This window comes from Halyomorpha halys, unplaced genomic scaffold, assembly GCF_000696795.3.
Source record: "Halyomorpha halys isolate HHAL.00 unplaced genomic scaffold, Hhal_1.1 Scaffold450.1, whole genome shotgun sequence".
NCBI lineage: Eukaryota > Metazoa > Arthropoda > Insecta > Hemiptera > Pentatomidae > Halyomorpha > Halyomorpha halys.
The window spans coordinates 750,493-766,041 of NW_027111919.1; the positions used below are offsets into that span (position 1 = coordinate 750,493).

Sequence of the window (15,549 nt, forward strand, 5' to 3'; positions counted from 1 at the left end):
TATATATATTTGAAGATCTTAAGTATATTAGTCTAATTTAATTTAATTACAGAATTTATACAAAAAATAAAATAACAAAATAGATTTAAGCAGTTATAGTTAGAAATAGCACAACTATGTAAGGCAGAAATATAATTGTTAAGCATACAATGGTATCTCTACATTATAAACACTTTACTGGTATGTAAAACAAATACTCTAATATTCATTTAAATTATTTTAAAACAATATAAGGTTATAATTTAATTAATTAATATAAATTATCTGTAGAATATCTCAGTCATAACTAGATAATTATTTTTCCACTAATTTTAATCATAAATACATTTTTAAAGACCATTAAATTGTTTGCTTTCAGTTTTGTTAAAGATACTTTGATTAATAATTTATAAGTAAATAACAGGAGAAAACGACAAAACAATATAAAAACATGGGATTTCTCAATTTTCATTTAATATCATGAACTCATAAAATGATGCTCCTCAAACCTGAGTTAATGATTCAAAAAACTGCTTTCAACTTGTAATTGTATAAAGTTTAGAAAACTGAATACATTTTTTAATGGAAATTTTTTTCTTTTAACTGCTTCTGTACTCCATGATTATAAACTAAAAAAATATAAAAAGGTTATCTATTTGAATTCATTGGCCAATGGGGTGGCTCAGTGGGTAAGGTACTATGTTACTTTCTCCAAGGATCTGGGTTCGAATCAAGCTGTAGTAGATAATTATTAATTCTGTTTTTTTAGTCAAGAGTTAACCCTGTGGGTTCAGTAAGCCCTTTGAGGTCCACCCAGATTCATAGAGTGGGTACTCTTAATTGGGGAATCTACATTTGAGCGAGATCATGAAAAAATCACCTCCTTGTGTAACCGTTGTTCAAGAAAAGATATTTCCTTAAAACATATTAAACTCCTGATTGTTTATGGATTGCAGCGGCACAGATTTTCATTTTAATTTGTATTCATATTACATTCCTAAGAAAAGGTTTTCTATAATTTAACAAACAAATGAAAACAATATGTTAGGTCTAATAAAAATAGTATATAAATCAAAATTAAGAAGTGATTATAAAATATCTAAAAAAATAGAATATATAACAACGATGATAATATAGACATAAAACAGATAATCAGGTTCTTTTAAAAGAAAAAGGCGACAAGCTGGATCCAAGAGTTCAAAAATAAATCCGAAAGAAATAAAATATGAGAAGGAATAACTATAGAAAAAGAAAACTTTAAAATAATATTTAAAGAATAGAAAGGAAACCCGGGCTTAAGTTGTCTCAGTTAATAAGGATGGGGCATAGGGAATTAATAAAGGAATACTGGAAAGAAAGAAAGAGATAACTAAGAAGGATGAACTGAAATTGTCATGTGGTCCCTAGCAGGTGTCATTGAAAAAAATACAAATAAAATAAATAAAAATATTTTTAATGTAATTAATTATTATAACGGTTTCATAGAAACAATCAATTTTTTTCTTCTTCCACTCAACAACTTGGGAAGGAAATATTTTTATTTTTCAATTAGAACTTTTATAATTATCAAATTACACAAACAAAAATTCTTCATACCTTAAGCCTTTCATACTAAAAAGTATAGTCTCTGTACAAAACATGCCCAATTTTAGCCTTATACTATTCATATTTTTAGTTCTTTTGTTATTAAAAGAAAATCAATTCTCATTATGCCTCTAACAATGTTACAGATGTAAGAGGTAAAAATAAACTGACAGTTTCACTCCCAAAATTGTATTTCAATTTGTAAAAAACACTTTTATTAATACATAAAGCAAATAATTATATAATTTACATTCACTTAAGATAAGAAGGGGAGCAATTACTGATATTGGTTAACCTTGCACTCCAGCAAACAGTAATATGCTTCATTCCTCATCAGCCAGTGAAAGTAGGAACCTGTTTTAAGTAGCTCAGTTAAAGTTTTATAAAATTTTAGTAAAGCCTTTAAAAAATGTCTGAAAAGATCGGTATTGTAGGAAGGTAATGCTCACTATTAATAACTATTTTATAATAATATACATAACTAATAAATAAATTCTGATGAGGATTCAAAATAAAAACAAAATGACCTTAAACTTAACAATGATAAAAGTATATATATACACTTTATATACATAAATAAATATTTATATACTTTAATACTTTGTTTATTTTGTCAGTGGTTTGATTGGAAGGAGCTGGGCAATGCTGTTTGCAAGTGTAGGATACAATGTCATGATATACGACATTCTGCCAGAACAGATTAAAAATGCCGAGGAAGATATTAAACAACAAATACATACATTAAAGAGTAAAAATCTATTAAGGGGTACCGTATCAGCGGAGCAACAAATAAAGTTGATTAAAGGTTAGTTTTGCAACTTCAAAAAACTAAGCTAGTAATAGAAAAATAGATACAAAATCACCCAATAAAGAAGTTTCTTTAAACTTCAGAAGTTTTCAAAGAACAGTAGTCAAAAAATTCGGCTGCAATTTCCGACAATTATATACTGCTTTAGTTACTAGCTAAAAATGTATAAATGTCTAATTCACTTTTAAAACTGAATTATTTATTTAACCCAACTCAGGTACTAGTGACCTTAAGGATCTCGGAGATGCTATTTACATACAAGAATGTGTTCCTGAAAATAAGCCACTGAAACAAAAAGTTTTTGGTGAACTGGACAAAGTAGCAGGGCCCAAAACAATTTTAGCAAGTTCAACATCTACCTTTCTTCCTTCAACGTTTACAGAAAACCTTACCAATAGGAAAAATGTGATTGTAGCACACCCGGTAAGTAATTTAAAAAAATTAATTAATTTCTCTCATAATAAGTTTAGATATATATTAGCCTTAATTTTGTGAAAACAAAATACAGTAGTGTTAGTGGAGAAACATCCCATAAAGCAGTGAGGATAACCTCCTCGGTTAATTTCTAATTTAATCAATTCTTCATAGGCACAGTGATAGTTACAACTCTTGCAGGCTCAAACTTCGTGTAAACTAATATTTGCTGTTGTACTATCATTTGCTTGATAGTACTGTCAAATAAGGAACTGTTAACTCGATTCATTTTAACTGAACCGATTTTACGATTCACTCATTCTATTATATCGATTATTTTGAATGATTCTTCGTTCGATTCTTTTTACCCATTCCTTTTTTTTATTAATATTACTATTTAAAAAAATTCTACCAAAAATTTCCTAACCTTACATTTATCTAGATAAAACTTTTTTTAAAGAAAACAAAACTATTACACTAATTAATATCAAAAATAAGTAGAACAAATATTTATAAATAAAAGACCTCTAGACCCGGCGAATGGTTGAAGGCCAATCAACAGTAAATAAAAATTTACGAAAGAAATTTTCGTATTTCTTTCGGAGTATATAGGCCGACGACATATCAAATTCTTTGATGGGTTGAAGGCCTGTAGCAGCCCTCTGTTCCGAGAGGTCGCCCCTCTGGAAGAGTGGCAGGGCACGGTCCCCATGGTCGATGTCCTCAACGAGGAAAGGTCTTTGGACTCTAACGTCTTAAGTCGACTTCTTCACCATCAAACCAGCGGAACGACCCCTCTCGTTCCAATAATCCACTGGCGTAAGCCATCGACTACCACTTCCTTAATTGGACTCTTCACCCAACCTTAAAATGCCTAAAGGCAATCCAAGGAATTCCTCTCTATTCCTAGTGAGCATTCTCGACAAACATGTGCCTTCACTGACAAACCGCCTTCAGCGGACCCGGCAACCATTCTTAAAATGCCATCGGCAATACCAAACGACTAAAATTGCCGGTATATATACTTACCATCCATTTTGTATATGTTTATTATTTATTTTTAGGAGGTAAGAAATAAAAAAAAAAATACAAGGAATTCCTTTATTTCCAGTTGTACATATACCATACCTCTCTATATGTATGTATAATTTTACCTATTTAAATTTTTAAGGAGGGTAGGAAAAAAAAATTTTTTGTAAGTCAAAACTCGAATTTTTAAATTAATTTATTATTCCAACAACTGTCCAACGTCTTCTGTTGAGTAGCCTTAAATAAGTGTGTGCTGATTACTGCCATAAAATTAAATATTAATTTAATTATCCTGGGACTTATGTTGCCTTAGAATGAGTTACCTAAATGATATATTGACCAACTTGTCATGAATTCATGTGTCGGTTTTCTTTGAAATAAATCAGGTAGTTTAAAACTAATAACCTTAAATTAATGATTTATTACTGTGCCATCAACGCTTAAAACCTGATTACTTCCCTTTATTCCACTATAACAAATCACGTGATCAACATGGGTAAAGGATTAACAGTTTAGATAATAATTGTCAACAATATTAATAAGGTGTCACAATACAAGTTAACTTAGTTGACCTAAATAGTTTGGATCGCATTATTAGCTGACCGAAAATATCAAATATTCAAAAACTATTGTTGTTTCAATCAGAGCTAGTTTTTATCAGTAATTAAAGCCAATCGTCTTACATTAATCATTTACTTATCAATAATATTTGACAAAGATTTCTCACACGTTATCAATAAATATTATCGAAGGCTTTACGAGAGTGTAGTATTTTTATCAATAGCTGTTCAAGGTCAGAAATGCCCATTTAAACATCTCATAATCTTTCGCTCTTCGTCAATTCACCCCTGGTGAAGGCCTCCAATTTGTCAAAATGTTGGCTATTAATAAGTAGTTGAATTATTATTTAGTTGTTCCCTTTGACCGCAGCCCAGATTAGTATCTCCTTCTAATTCACATATGGTCAATCATATAAATATAATTTATTTTTAATACGTTAATAATAATTATGTCAAAATGTTCACATTAAAGCAGAATAAAGCCGAACTTTATAATGCTAGGAATACCTTCCAACTTTGGACTCCTTGATGGTTGAATGCATCCTTTGGTCCAATGTACCAACTATGAGCTACTAATGCCAAATTTCTCTTTCTGAGCACTCATGAAACGTTGGGGCAAATGTTCATAGCAGCAGCTTGAGGGATGTTACATATGCTCAAGCATGCTTTTGATGCAATAACTTTATGTTTTTTTATTGAACTTAACCCTGTCCATCTTTTTTCCCCTCTAAGAATTGAATGCTTAGAATTGTTCGCATTTACAATCTAATGTAGACATGTTCAAGGAAACTCAGATAAGACAGTTGAGAGACTAGGATCCATACCACCATTCAGAGAAATTTTATAAGTTATTTTAAACCTGACATTGATTATGGAATAACCTTATAAATTTGTTTTAAGCATTTCCATCATACTATTGCATTTCCAGTTTTGTCTCCCATTGGTATCAACATGATACCCAGTTTTATTTTTCCTAAGCACTATAGTCATGAGACTCCTGCCAGCTCAATAAATCCTGGCACATTCTACCAATTAACACCCTATGAGAAGTCGGCACCTCATCCTCATGTTAGTTGACATCTCTGTTACAATCTGACAAAGTGGGGCGAAACGTTGGTTAACAATAGTTTTCTTTTACTATTTTGATACCTTTATTGACCGCTACCCGAACTTTTTCCGGCAATCTTCTTTATACAGTCAAATATCTTCTTCCAATATAAAAAAAAATTAATTCTTAATTAAAAAATAACTTCCCATCTGTTTCTCAAACAAAAATCAGCATGGATATGATCTTAATAATAGATCTCTGCATGCAGTCACTCTTTTTTTTTAATGCTCCATTGGGTGGGTATATTTGAAATTAATAAATGATGTTATTTTTTTTACTAATTAAAATTAACAACGATCATGCAACAGGTAAACCCACCTTATTATGTACCATTGGTTGAAGTTGTACCAGCCCCTTGGACAGAACAATGGGTTGTCACCAAAACAAAGGAGATTATGGAAAAGATAGGGCAAAGCCCAGTTGTTTTATCCAAAGAATTACCAGGATTCGCTTTGAACAGGATACAGTAAGTCTCTTCATTTCATCACATAGTGATGTTTAGATAAAATTATATGATATTTAAAAAATTTTAAAATCAGTATGTAGGTAAGTGTGTATAGAAGTTTTTTTTCTTACTAAACGAAGCTGTTTGAACAAAAAAAAAATTTGTATCCTAGCATCGATAAATTTGTTCTGTCATAGAAACTATGTCAGCAGAGAATTAATAAACGATCAACTTAAATATTTCACTAATAAAAGCACTTTTTTGTTTTTAGAACTATCAATAATTAATAAATCCATCAAACTTCATAATTAACTCAAAATAGATGAAATGTGTAATAAAATATTGGAATTAAGGTAGTATATGCAAAATGAGAAACTGAATAATATTCAAAAATCTATTGAATTTAAAAATTATCCATGCTAGATTTATTTTAATGTTCCTACACAATTCTATACATCAATGTTGTAAATTTTTAACAAATTAGTATATCATGCAGGTAAATTAAAAAAACAAATATTTAATATTAAAATTGTACTCACATTTCTATAGCAGATAAAGTTTTACATTATTTTCTTGGGATAATTAATGTCTAAAAAATAATTTAATAACAATGTTCTATGAAATTTTTTACCTTAACAGCTTAAGGTGTACCAACCTTAGGAATTCTATCCATTACAAATCAATTATCTATTTTTGCATTATGTGATAACTAGTAATTAATTCCATCATAAAAATGTTTTTTAAATATAATAATAGTTAAATATGTTTACTAACGAAACCAAAAGGATTAATCTTCAGAAAGAAGGGGAATACAACTTCTAGGGAGGGGGCATTCAACATAGCTTATTCAAAATAAGCTACATTAATATTAACCCCTTGATAAAAATGTCATTTAAAATATCTAATAAGATAAATTTATACCTTTATAACTTACATTAAACTTCATTATGATTTAATTGCCACTTAAAGCCCATTTCAAGCTAAAATATTGAAATTAATAAGTGCAAACTAAAAACATTCAACACAATAAAGTTTATTTTCTTAAAGAAACTCACACAAATATGATCTAATGCATACTGTTTGAGATATTTACCTCTGTTATTAAGCATAGTTTTAAGTTAGCAATGTCACAAATGCTTAGGAACCAAATAAATAAGCCTTTTTTTACTTTTAGAAATAGTAGGAATATAAGACCATAGCTGGAAAGTTTTTCCTAATTATAAAAACATAGATTTCCCTTTGTGTCAAAGCCCAAAATTGTAGAGAGACATTCAAGATAACAAAACTAAAACTTTTTTTTAGGTATGTAATACTTAATGAATGCTGGCACTTAGTGAACGATGGAATCCTTAGTGTGGAAGATGTGGATAAGGTGATGTCAGAGGGACTTGGTATGAGATATGCTTTCTTAGGTCCATTAGAAACAGCCCATCTAAATGCCGAAGGTAAGTAATTTGTTAAAATTTAACCAAACTAATGTTTGACAACAGTTTAAACTCAATCCCAAATCTTAGAATTCATTTATTGTTCACCAACATTATGTATGTGAATATCAATATTTTTTTCCAATAAATGTAAAGCTCAATATATCTAAACTTTATCATGTTTGTATTATAAAAGATATACTTAAACACTTGGTTTCCTAATCAAATAACAGATATTTAAAATGTTTTTTTTTAACTCTAAAGCTGTTCTTTTTCATGACCCATGAGTTATTTTTTGTTTAAAACATTAAATTCATGCAATCTGCTGATTGTCAATCTTGCATTAGAAAGATACATAGAACAATAAGTTATCATGGCACGTTTAATATAAATTTTAAAACTTGTTTTAGGAATGGAAAACTATGTTGAAAGATACAGCAATTCCATGTATGGAGTTTGCCAAACAATGAAGCCTGCACCAAAGTTTGAGGGTCCTTTGGTAAAGACTCTAGCGGATCAGCTTTGTGACAAAACTCCTATCGACCAACTACAGCAAAGGCGAGCTTGGAGAGACAATTGTCTCACACATCTGTCTGTCCTGAAGAAGAAGCTGACAGAGGATAAAAAATAAAGTATTCTTACCTATTATAATAAAAAAAAATCTATGTTATTGAACAATGTGTTAGTAAAAATCGGCAACTCAAATTTTTGTCTAGATTTCTCATACCATTTTTTTCCCCTCTCCCATGAATGCTACACCAATAACATATTGAGTATTATTTCATTGATGGCCTTTTATTAAAGAGGGAACAGGATCGTAGTTGAAGGAGAGCAACATTATCTATCACATGTGCTCTTTGTAAATTAAGGTTGAAAATTTGACCAGAAGCTTGGTACAGCTGAATGATGAATTTTTTTATTCATCAATGATTGTAGATTTAAAATTACGGTTGACGTATAACAAAGTGTTGAGTATCAGAGCTCCATCACTAAGGTTGCATTTTCCCTACATTTCTATTTGGAAAACAAACAAAAGTAAATCAATTGTTTTATTAATATTTAAAAACAATGAAAAAAAAAATGGCAGGGATGGAAAAATATAAATTAAAAAATCTGAAAGATGCTTCCCTAAACCAACTCTATTCACATACAAATTTTTAACTCTCTAATAACTCAATTTAGAGGTGGTAAAAAAAAAAAAACCAACTCTTTTTTTAGACAGGATTAAACTTTGAATGTAATTCATTCCCACTTTTATGATGGTGTTCTTCCTTGGAAACAACCCTACATACCCAATTTTAGATAATTTGTTCAAGAGGAGGCTGCTGGAGGTGCCTGAATATATATAAACTAATTATAATTTAGTTAATCCTGGATCAACTGCTGGTAACTGCTGCACTAAATTAATATGTACCAACCTCAGTTCATAGAATAAATGCTAGTGAACTAACAATACATGAGGATTGCTTTCAGATATGAAATCATGGTGGCTACTATCATTACAAACACAATCATTAATATGGTGAACTTAAAATAAAAGTTATGTGTAATAAATTCAATACCTGAGGTGAAGATACAGGGTTCAACAACAAAGAACAGAAAAGGAATATTATTTTTTAAAACTAAATATGCTGAACTAGCTGTTAAAGACAGTTTAAACTACATTAAAGGTGCCTTAAGTGTAATAAAAAGGAAATGACAACTTCTTTAAAGAATAATTCCATATGATCAATAACAGACGAGAATGAAGGTGATTCATAGTTGACGTCAATGCTGATTCGAAGGATAGAAAGGAAAAAATAATGTTGAGATAACAATTCACAATAAACACAACAATATAATATCATGGTATTAAGTAATTGTCAATAAATTAAAAATAAAATAATAAAAAAAACGCCAATTGATCAATAAATAAAAGAATTTATTTGCCCTTCCATATCCTACACATAACATGTCTTTTTTAATAAAATTCTTTAAAAAATTTCAAATATTTTCAAAACATTATTATTATTATCTTAAAGCACAATGTAAAATATACATTGCTACGACATTATAGAGGCGACTCTTTATAATACTGATTCTCTTTCTAGAATATTATTTAGAAATTTAATAATTAATGGGTTCGACAATACACCCATAATAAAGCAACGAGTAATAGATATGTTTAATAACAATTACAAAGTTACATTGTATAATACACAATTTTTTATAATTAGTTTCATTTCAAATATACAAATTCTATAATAATTTGGAACACGTACATGTTTCATTTAAAGCTATTGCATGTTCCTTTTAAAAAAATTGTTAGTAACACAGTTATTATAGCTAAATACTTCTAACATGATGTATATTATTTATAATAATGACAATATCTAAACAGCGAAATATACAACTCATAAATTTCGACTCAAAATTTAAAAATAGCTCTAATTACATTCTATTGTTGGCCAGTAAAAAATGTCAAATTTTACTGTAATTTACAGTTGAAGGAATGAATAAAGACAGAATAATCAATTGAATTAAGTAGGCAAAATCACAATATATCATATTAATCTATCCAGCCTTAGCTTTCTAAAAAAATATCTTTAATATATAAAGATTGACTATATATATTATTATATATGTATATAATTAAATATTATTTCAAAAATATAACAGAGACTTTGATTAAACTTGAAAAATTATCAACAAGTTACTACTTATTATCAAATAGTTGAATCAAGTAGCAATAAAATCTGGAAGGAAAACAGTTGAGGAATACAAATTATTTAACTCGCTGATTGTCACTAGAAGAGAAATTAAGGCGATGTTAACATTCTGGAAAAGAAAAAAAATGCATATTAATAACTCAAAAAACATCTTTGGGAATCATTTTTTGTATCATTTAATTAGGTAAAACTTTAAATAATGCTACTATCAGAAATCATTTAATAACACAAATATTACATCAAATAGACAAAAATAAAATAAAAAGGTAAATAAAAATAATAGAATAAATATAAACATAAATAAATGGTGTTGATGACCAGTGAAGCTTTATACCACTAAACAAGAATGAAAAAACTATAAAAAATGTACTAGTAGTAAGGAAGTACCAAGGTTTGATTGATGTCCTGCATGTATACCAATACATTTAATATTTTAATTTTTTTTTTTTAATTTTTATTCGAGAGGTTTTCCAACAAAGGCATCAAATACTACTACAAAGGGGATTATTTTGTAATTCCATAATTAGTTACCTGTTGGGACATGTGTAGATGATGGGCATTCATCAGTGCAGTCAGCAATTATTAGAAACACTGCCTATAACCTATCTAACCCGTTATATATTCAACTTGGTTGATTGTGTTGTGATTATTGTGAAATGGTTTATTTTAATTATTTGTTGTCTTTTAACTTGTTTATACTTCAATATATCATATCTCTTGAGTTTTTTTTTGTTTAATAATAATGTATTTTATGGTTAATTTATACGAATTCAGGACTGAAATGGATTCATTGAAGGTTTGTTTATCCATTGAACGAGCAATAGATAAACAATCCTATGAGCAAGTCAATAGTTATGATGTAATCAAAAAATTAATAATTTTATTTAAAAAAATACATGATGTGGTTAAGATATGATTAAGTTGGATCACATCTGTCAACTAACACAAAAATAAACAAAATTAAAATTAAAAAAATAATAAATCAATCAGACAAACCTATGCATATCTACTTGGCTACCAATTTTTGGTAAGGATTCCTGAACAAAATCAGAGCCTGCAACAAATTTAAAAACACAACAAAATAAATAAAATACTACTGATAAAAAAATAAATAAAAAGAAGTATAAACATTATAATTAATCTATATTATATAAAAAACTGACTTTACTCTTAAAATGAGAAAATTTTAATGATTGTCTTCTTCTCATGTGTTTGAACAAATATATTTAAATCATACCACAAATCTTCATAGACAGAATTACTTTATAAATCTATAACTGTTAGTTTCTATAACTACACTACTGTTTCGAGAAATCTGGATAAGAAATTAATTTTATTTTGATGTTTTTTTGGTTTTTCATTGGATTAAATTGTAAACTTATTAATCCAGCAAAACTCGAAAAAGTATCTAAAGCAAGAGCTGACAAGTTCTAAAGCTAACCTAAAACTATTTAATTATTTACATAAAGTGAGTATCATGTAATTACATAACGTAAACTATACAAATAACATAAAGTGATTTCATCGAGTACGAGTCATTAACATATGAGAGAATCATATACTTTTCCTCCATGAATGATGGATCATTAAAACGTTTTTTCCCTAAATGAATCATGGATTATTAAAACAATTTTTTCCTCCATGATTTATGAATCATTAAAACATTTATTTTTAATTTACTAATTGATTTAAGGTATATGAATTAAGTTAAACTGGGCTGTGAATACTTCACCACAAATTTATTAATGAGTTCATGTTTGGGCTTCACAAATCATCCTCAGGTGCAAAATCATGCTTCAGTATTCTTCAATCCAGTCAGCCACTCAGAGGTCATTTAATTCAAGTATTAGTTGATTTAAGGTGAAATATGGTAAATGAATTAAGTTAAAATTTAGATTGCCTACAAGCAAGTTTCCATTCATGTCTACGAAGCGGAGGAGTTATCTAATATTTTTAAAAGGAGATAACTTGTAGAGAGCGTCTTATACAAGATTGCTAATTATGAGCGAGCTATCTCATAGTCGGCAGCTAATATGTTAAACCAACCTCGCCCAATTAACATCAACTAATTTGTTAACTTAATTAATTGCTTTAAAAATCAGTGAACATTATCTAATTGTAATTATTATCAACTAATTTCATTAATTTATTATTAACTAATTTAATTAATTTTAATTATCACCAACTCATTCGATTAATTTTAATTATCATTAACTATTTTAATTTACATTAATGAATCAAATGACCAATGAGAGATTGACTGGATTGAAGAATGCTGAAACATGATGTTGAACCTGAGGATGGCTCGACAGGCAGAAATGTTGTGAACTCATTAAGAAATTTGTGGAGAAATATTAACAACCCAGTTTAACAAAATTTTTTTCCCATAAAATATCAATAAGTGATGCTTGTGGACAATTCTAGCACTATCTTGGCATTGTGAGCTAGGTCTTCAATGCGGATAAAGAAAAACAGCATAACTGTTTTTTTTTTTTTGTTTTTTACCACTTTTTGACTACAGTTATATTTTAACTAAAGGATAACTTCGATAATCAATAATTATACCAATGCATACCATAATCTTTTTTCATTCATACCTGGTCATTTCTCAGGACAGGGGGTTATCCTAGCAGTAACCAACCTCAACAAACATCAAACCATAGTGGTATGATAAAATTTTCATTCTGTGGGGCCTCTACGAATTAAATGTCAACTGCCCCAGCGCGGAATTGAACCGCTACCATTGCAGTTTTGAGTTTGCTAATTTGCAACTCCTTAAGTAAGCTGCAACGGCCTCATGAGTAGCATAATCTTGTAGGATAAAAGTATATTGGCAAGAAAAAAAAGTAGAACAACATAGGATTGTGAATGATACTCTTCACATTCCTCCCTCCCTCCTAGCTCAATGAACCAATCAAACAATCATTGTTCCATACCACTATGATAATTTGATAGTTAATTGATTTTTTCTGTAATTGAACAAAGTTGTTTCTCTGATATGTTCGATTTTAAGTTACATTAAATGTATACATCCCTTGAGGTCATTAAATATATAGATTATTAGAGGTCATTATATATATAGAGAACTTAAGTATATGGCATGATGATGAGAACAGAATATTTTTCCTAAATGAACGTTCCATTATTTACTCTCCATTTCTATTTGCTATTAGAAAATTTCTAAAATAAATCTAAATTGAATAAAAGGCATCTTGTCAGCTCCCTAAGCTCTCAACTATGAAGCAAAAATTTTCTTCCTAGTGAAGTTCCTAACTGGACCTACATCCACACTACACCGTTTTGACACCAAGCTTACCAGATATAGTTCTCCGCATTCTTTCCCTCTCATAGTGAGTTAATCACTTACTTATTTGCTGATTAGATCCTACCATAAAACATTTACATAAACCTCCATTTACTAAGCAACCTATAATTTATAAAATATTTATTAATATATACTAAGGAAAAGTAAACTGGGTCAAAATATTCAAAGTGTACAGGATTTTAATCATTAATAGGCCTTCTATACTTTTGATAAATCCACATAAACTTTTATGTGCTTCATTAAGCGCAACTGTACTTAAAACATAAATTTATATTCAGACTAATTAAAAATAAATTAGCTTTGCATTATAAAAGGGAGTAGAAATAATTTTACTGAAGATTTTGCATATAATAAAATATGAAATGTCTTCCTCTCACGATTATTTAATAAACAAAGACCTACTGGGGTTTCTCACCATGGTCGGAATCAGAGAGGTCATTTCCTTCATGAAGGGCTACATCAGATCCACTAGAACTACCTCTTGCCCTTCGGTCTTCACTTCCGCTACTATCACCCCCTACAACTGAAAATTACAAATTGCTAAGAGGAAATCCACCTGTTTTAGAGGGGAAAGAGACCATTGATAAAATATAAATCAATACAATGGTGAATTCATAAATTAGTAAATTTATTAAATATTACGTAACTAGAGCACAATTTTGATTTTGATTTGAAAGAATGGGCCAATTATTTTACACGCTTAATGACTACTCATTCTGAAATTTACCGGACAAAACCTTGAAGTCCTTTCAAACATTGGAGTAGCAAAAGAATTAACATCTTCAGCAAGCTCCAGTCTGATTAGTACCCAATCATTTTCTCGAGGCCTAGTAAAATTATCTAAAGTTCTGAAATTAATTAAAACCACTCCATAAAATTAATTATAAAAATTAATCCATTGTTTTTGATTTTTTAAGCTTAGCTTTGTAGATAATTTTACTATCTTTCAATATGGCACTGAGAGATGCACAGTTTTTGAATTATTCGAAAAACTAGACATGAGTAAGAAGTAGTCATTGCTAATATTGGTTAAATTTAAATGATTTTCTGACCGCGTACTTTGCCCCGATTACTTTCCTAACTTATTCACCTTAGGTGGCGATTAGGAAATTTAAAAAAAGAGGACAATATAGTTAAAAAGTGGTAGAAACAATATTAACATTAATGTGTATATATTTCACTGCCTTAAATTAATATTTTTTTAGTTTACTAAATCATTATTCTACAAGTCATCTTTTTAACAACTTTATGAATGAAAAAATTATTTTATTCTGGGACAAATGTTCCCTAAGAATAAATACATGATTACAAATTAGGATTAATTGTCTGGCAAACATTTAGAAAGTTTCAGTATGCAGATTAAAATGACATTAAAACATTAGGTTAATTTACAATTCATAATGGTAATCAATATATATTATATACATAGTATATACATGTACATGTTATATACATTGTTACAGAGCTTTGGTTATTTATTAAGTGAAGTAATAGATGTTGTTTAAAGGGAAGAATGGATGGGGATTGGATAATGGAAAAGAATTCTACAAGGAGGTTGCATGTAAGGGAGGACACATATAAATCAATTAGTTGAAATCTGGTGTTTAATGAATGGATGAATGAACAAAGAGTGAGGAGATCAAGGATGTAGGTAGGTTTTTCAATTTTAAAGACTTGGAATAGGAAAACACCAAGGAGGTATTGCCTTTGGGAGGTTGGATAGAACCACTTCAACTTGATATATCAATGGGAGACATGAGAGTGCCTGGGAAACCCAAAAATAAATCTTTTGAAACACTTCAGGAGTCTATCCAGTCTCAACTCTAGACAAGCAGGTAGCCCTCCGTAGATCAGGGTAGGGGAAAACAAGAAAGGATAATAGGAGCTGACAGGTATTCTGAAGAATGGAAACATGGAATCTTAGAAATTATTTAAGTACAGTTATGGGGTTGACTATGATCTAGGAAATACGATTATTCCAAGAGAGGTGTTGGTTGAAAGTGACTCCAAGGTTTTTTATTGTGGAGTAGAAGTGAATCGATTGGTTGTTAAGAGAAAGTAAGGGAGGAAATAGAGGCACTTGGAACCAATATGAAAGACCTTAGTTTCTCCAATACCTTACATATATATATATAAATAAATAAAGAATATATATATTGTAATAA

At 29.2% G+C, this 15,549-nt stretch overlaps 2 protein-coding genes across 5 annotated transcripts in view; one reads left to right on the forward strand and one right to left on the reverse strand.

The window, feature by feature from the left end:
* Positions 1 to 1,863: 1,863 nt before the first annotated feature.
* Positions 1,864 to 8,056, forward strand: Had1 (beta Hydroxy acid dehydrogenase 1). The gene is made up of 6 exons (XM_014424029.3): positions 1,864 to 2,001; positions 2,181 to 2,368; positions 2,589 to 2,794; positions 5,791 to 5,948; positions 7,230 to 7,372; positions 7,762 to 8,056. Exons 1-6 carry the CDS (start codon positions 1,973 to 1,975, stop codon positions 7,980 to 7,982), a joined length of 945 nt encoding a protein of 314 aa, XP_014279515.1. The 5' UTR covers positions 1,864 to 1,972; the 3' UTR covers positions 7,983 to 8,056.
* Positions 8,057 to 9,251: 1,195 nt separating this feature from the next.
* The window catches only part of LOC106682906 (ankyrin-3-like), a 52,494-nt gene continuing 46,196 nt past the window's right edge, over positions 9,252 to 15,549 (reverse strand). For all 4 annotated transcript variants that reach the window (XM_014424028.3, XM_067049837.1, XM_067049836.1 and 1 more), the window contains exons 33-35: positions 13,800 to 13,907; positions 11,056 to 11,113; positions 9,252 to 10,168 (exon numbers count right to left, since the gene is read on the reverse strand). In XM_014424028.3, the coding sequence (XP_014279514.1) occupies positions 10,150 to 10,168; positions 11,056 to 11,113; positions 13,800 to 13,907 (185 nt within the window). In that variant the 3' untranslated portion in view covers positions 9,252 to 10,149. The remainder of the gene's footprint in view (positions 10,169 to 11,055; positions 11,114 to 13,799; positions 13,908 to 15,549) is intronic.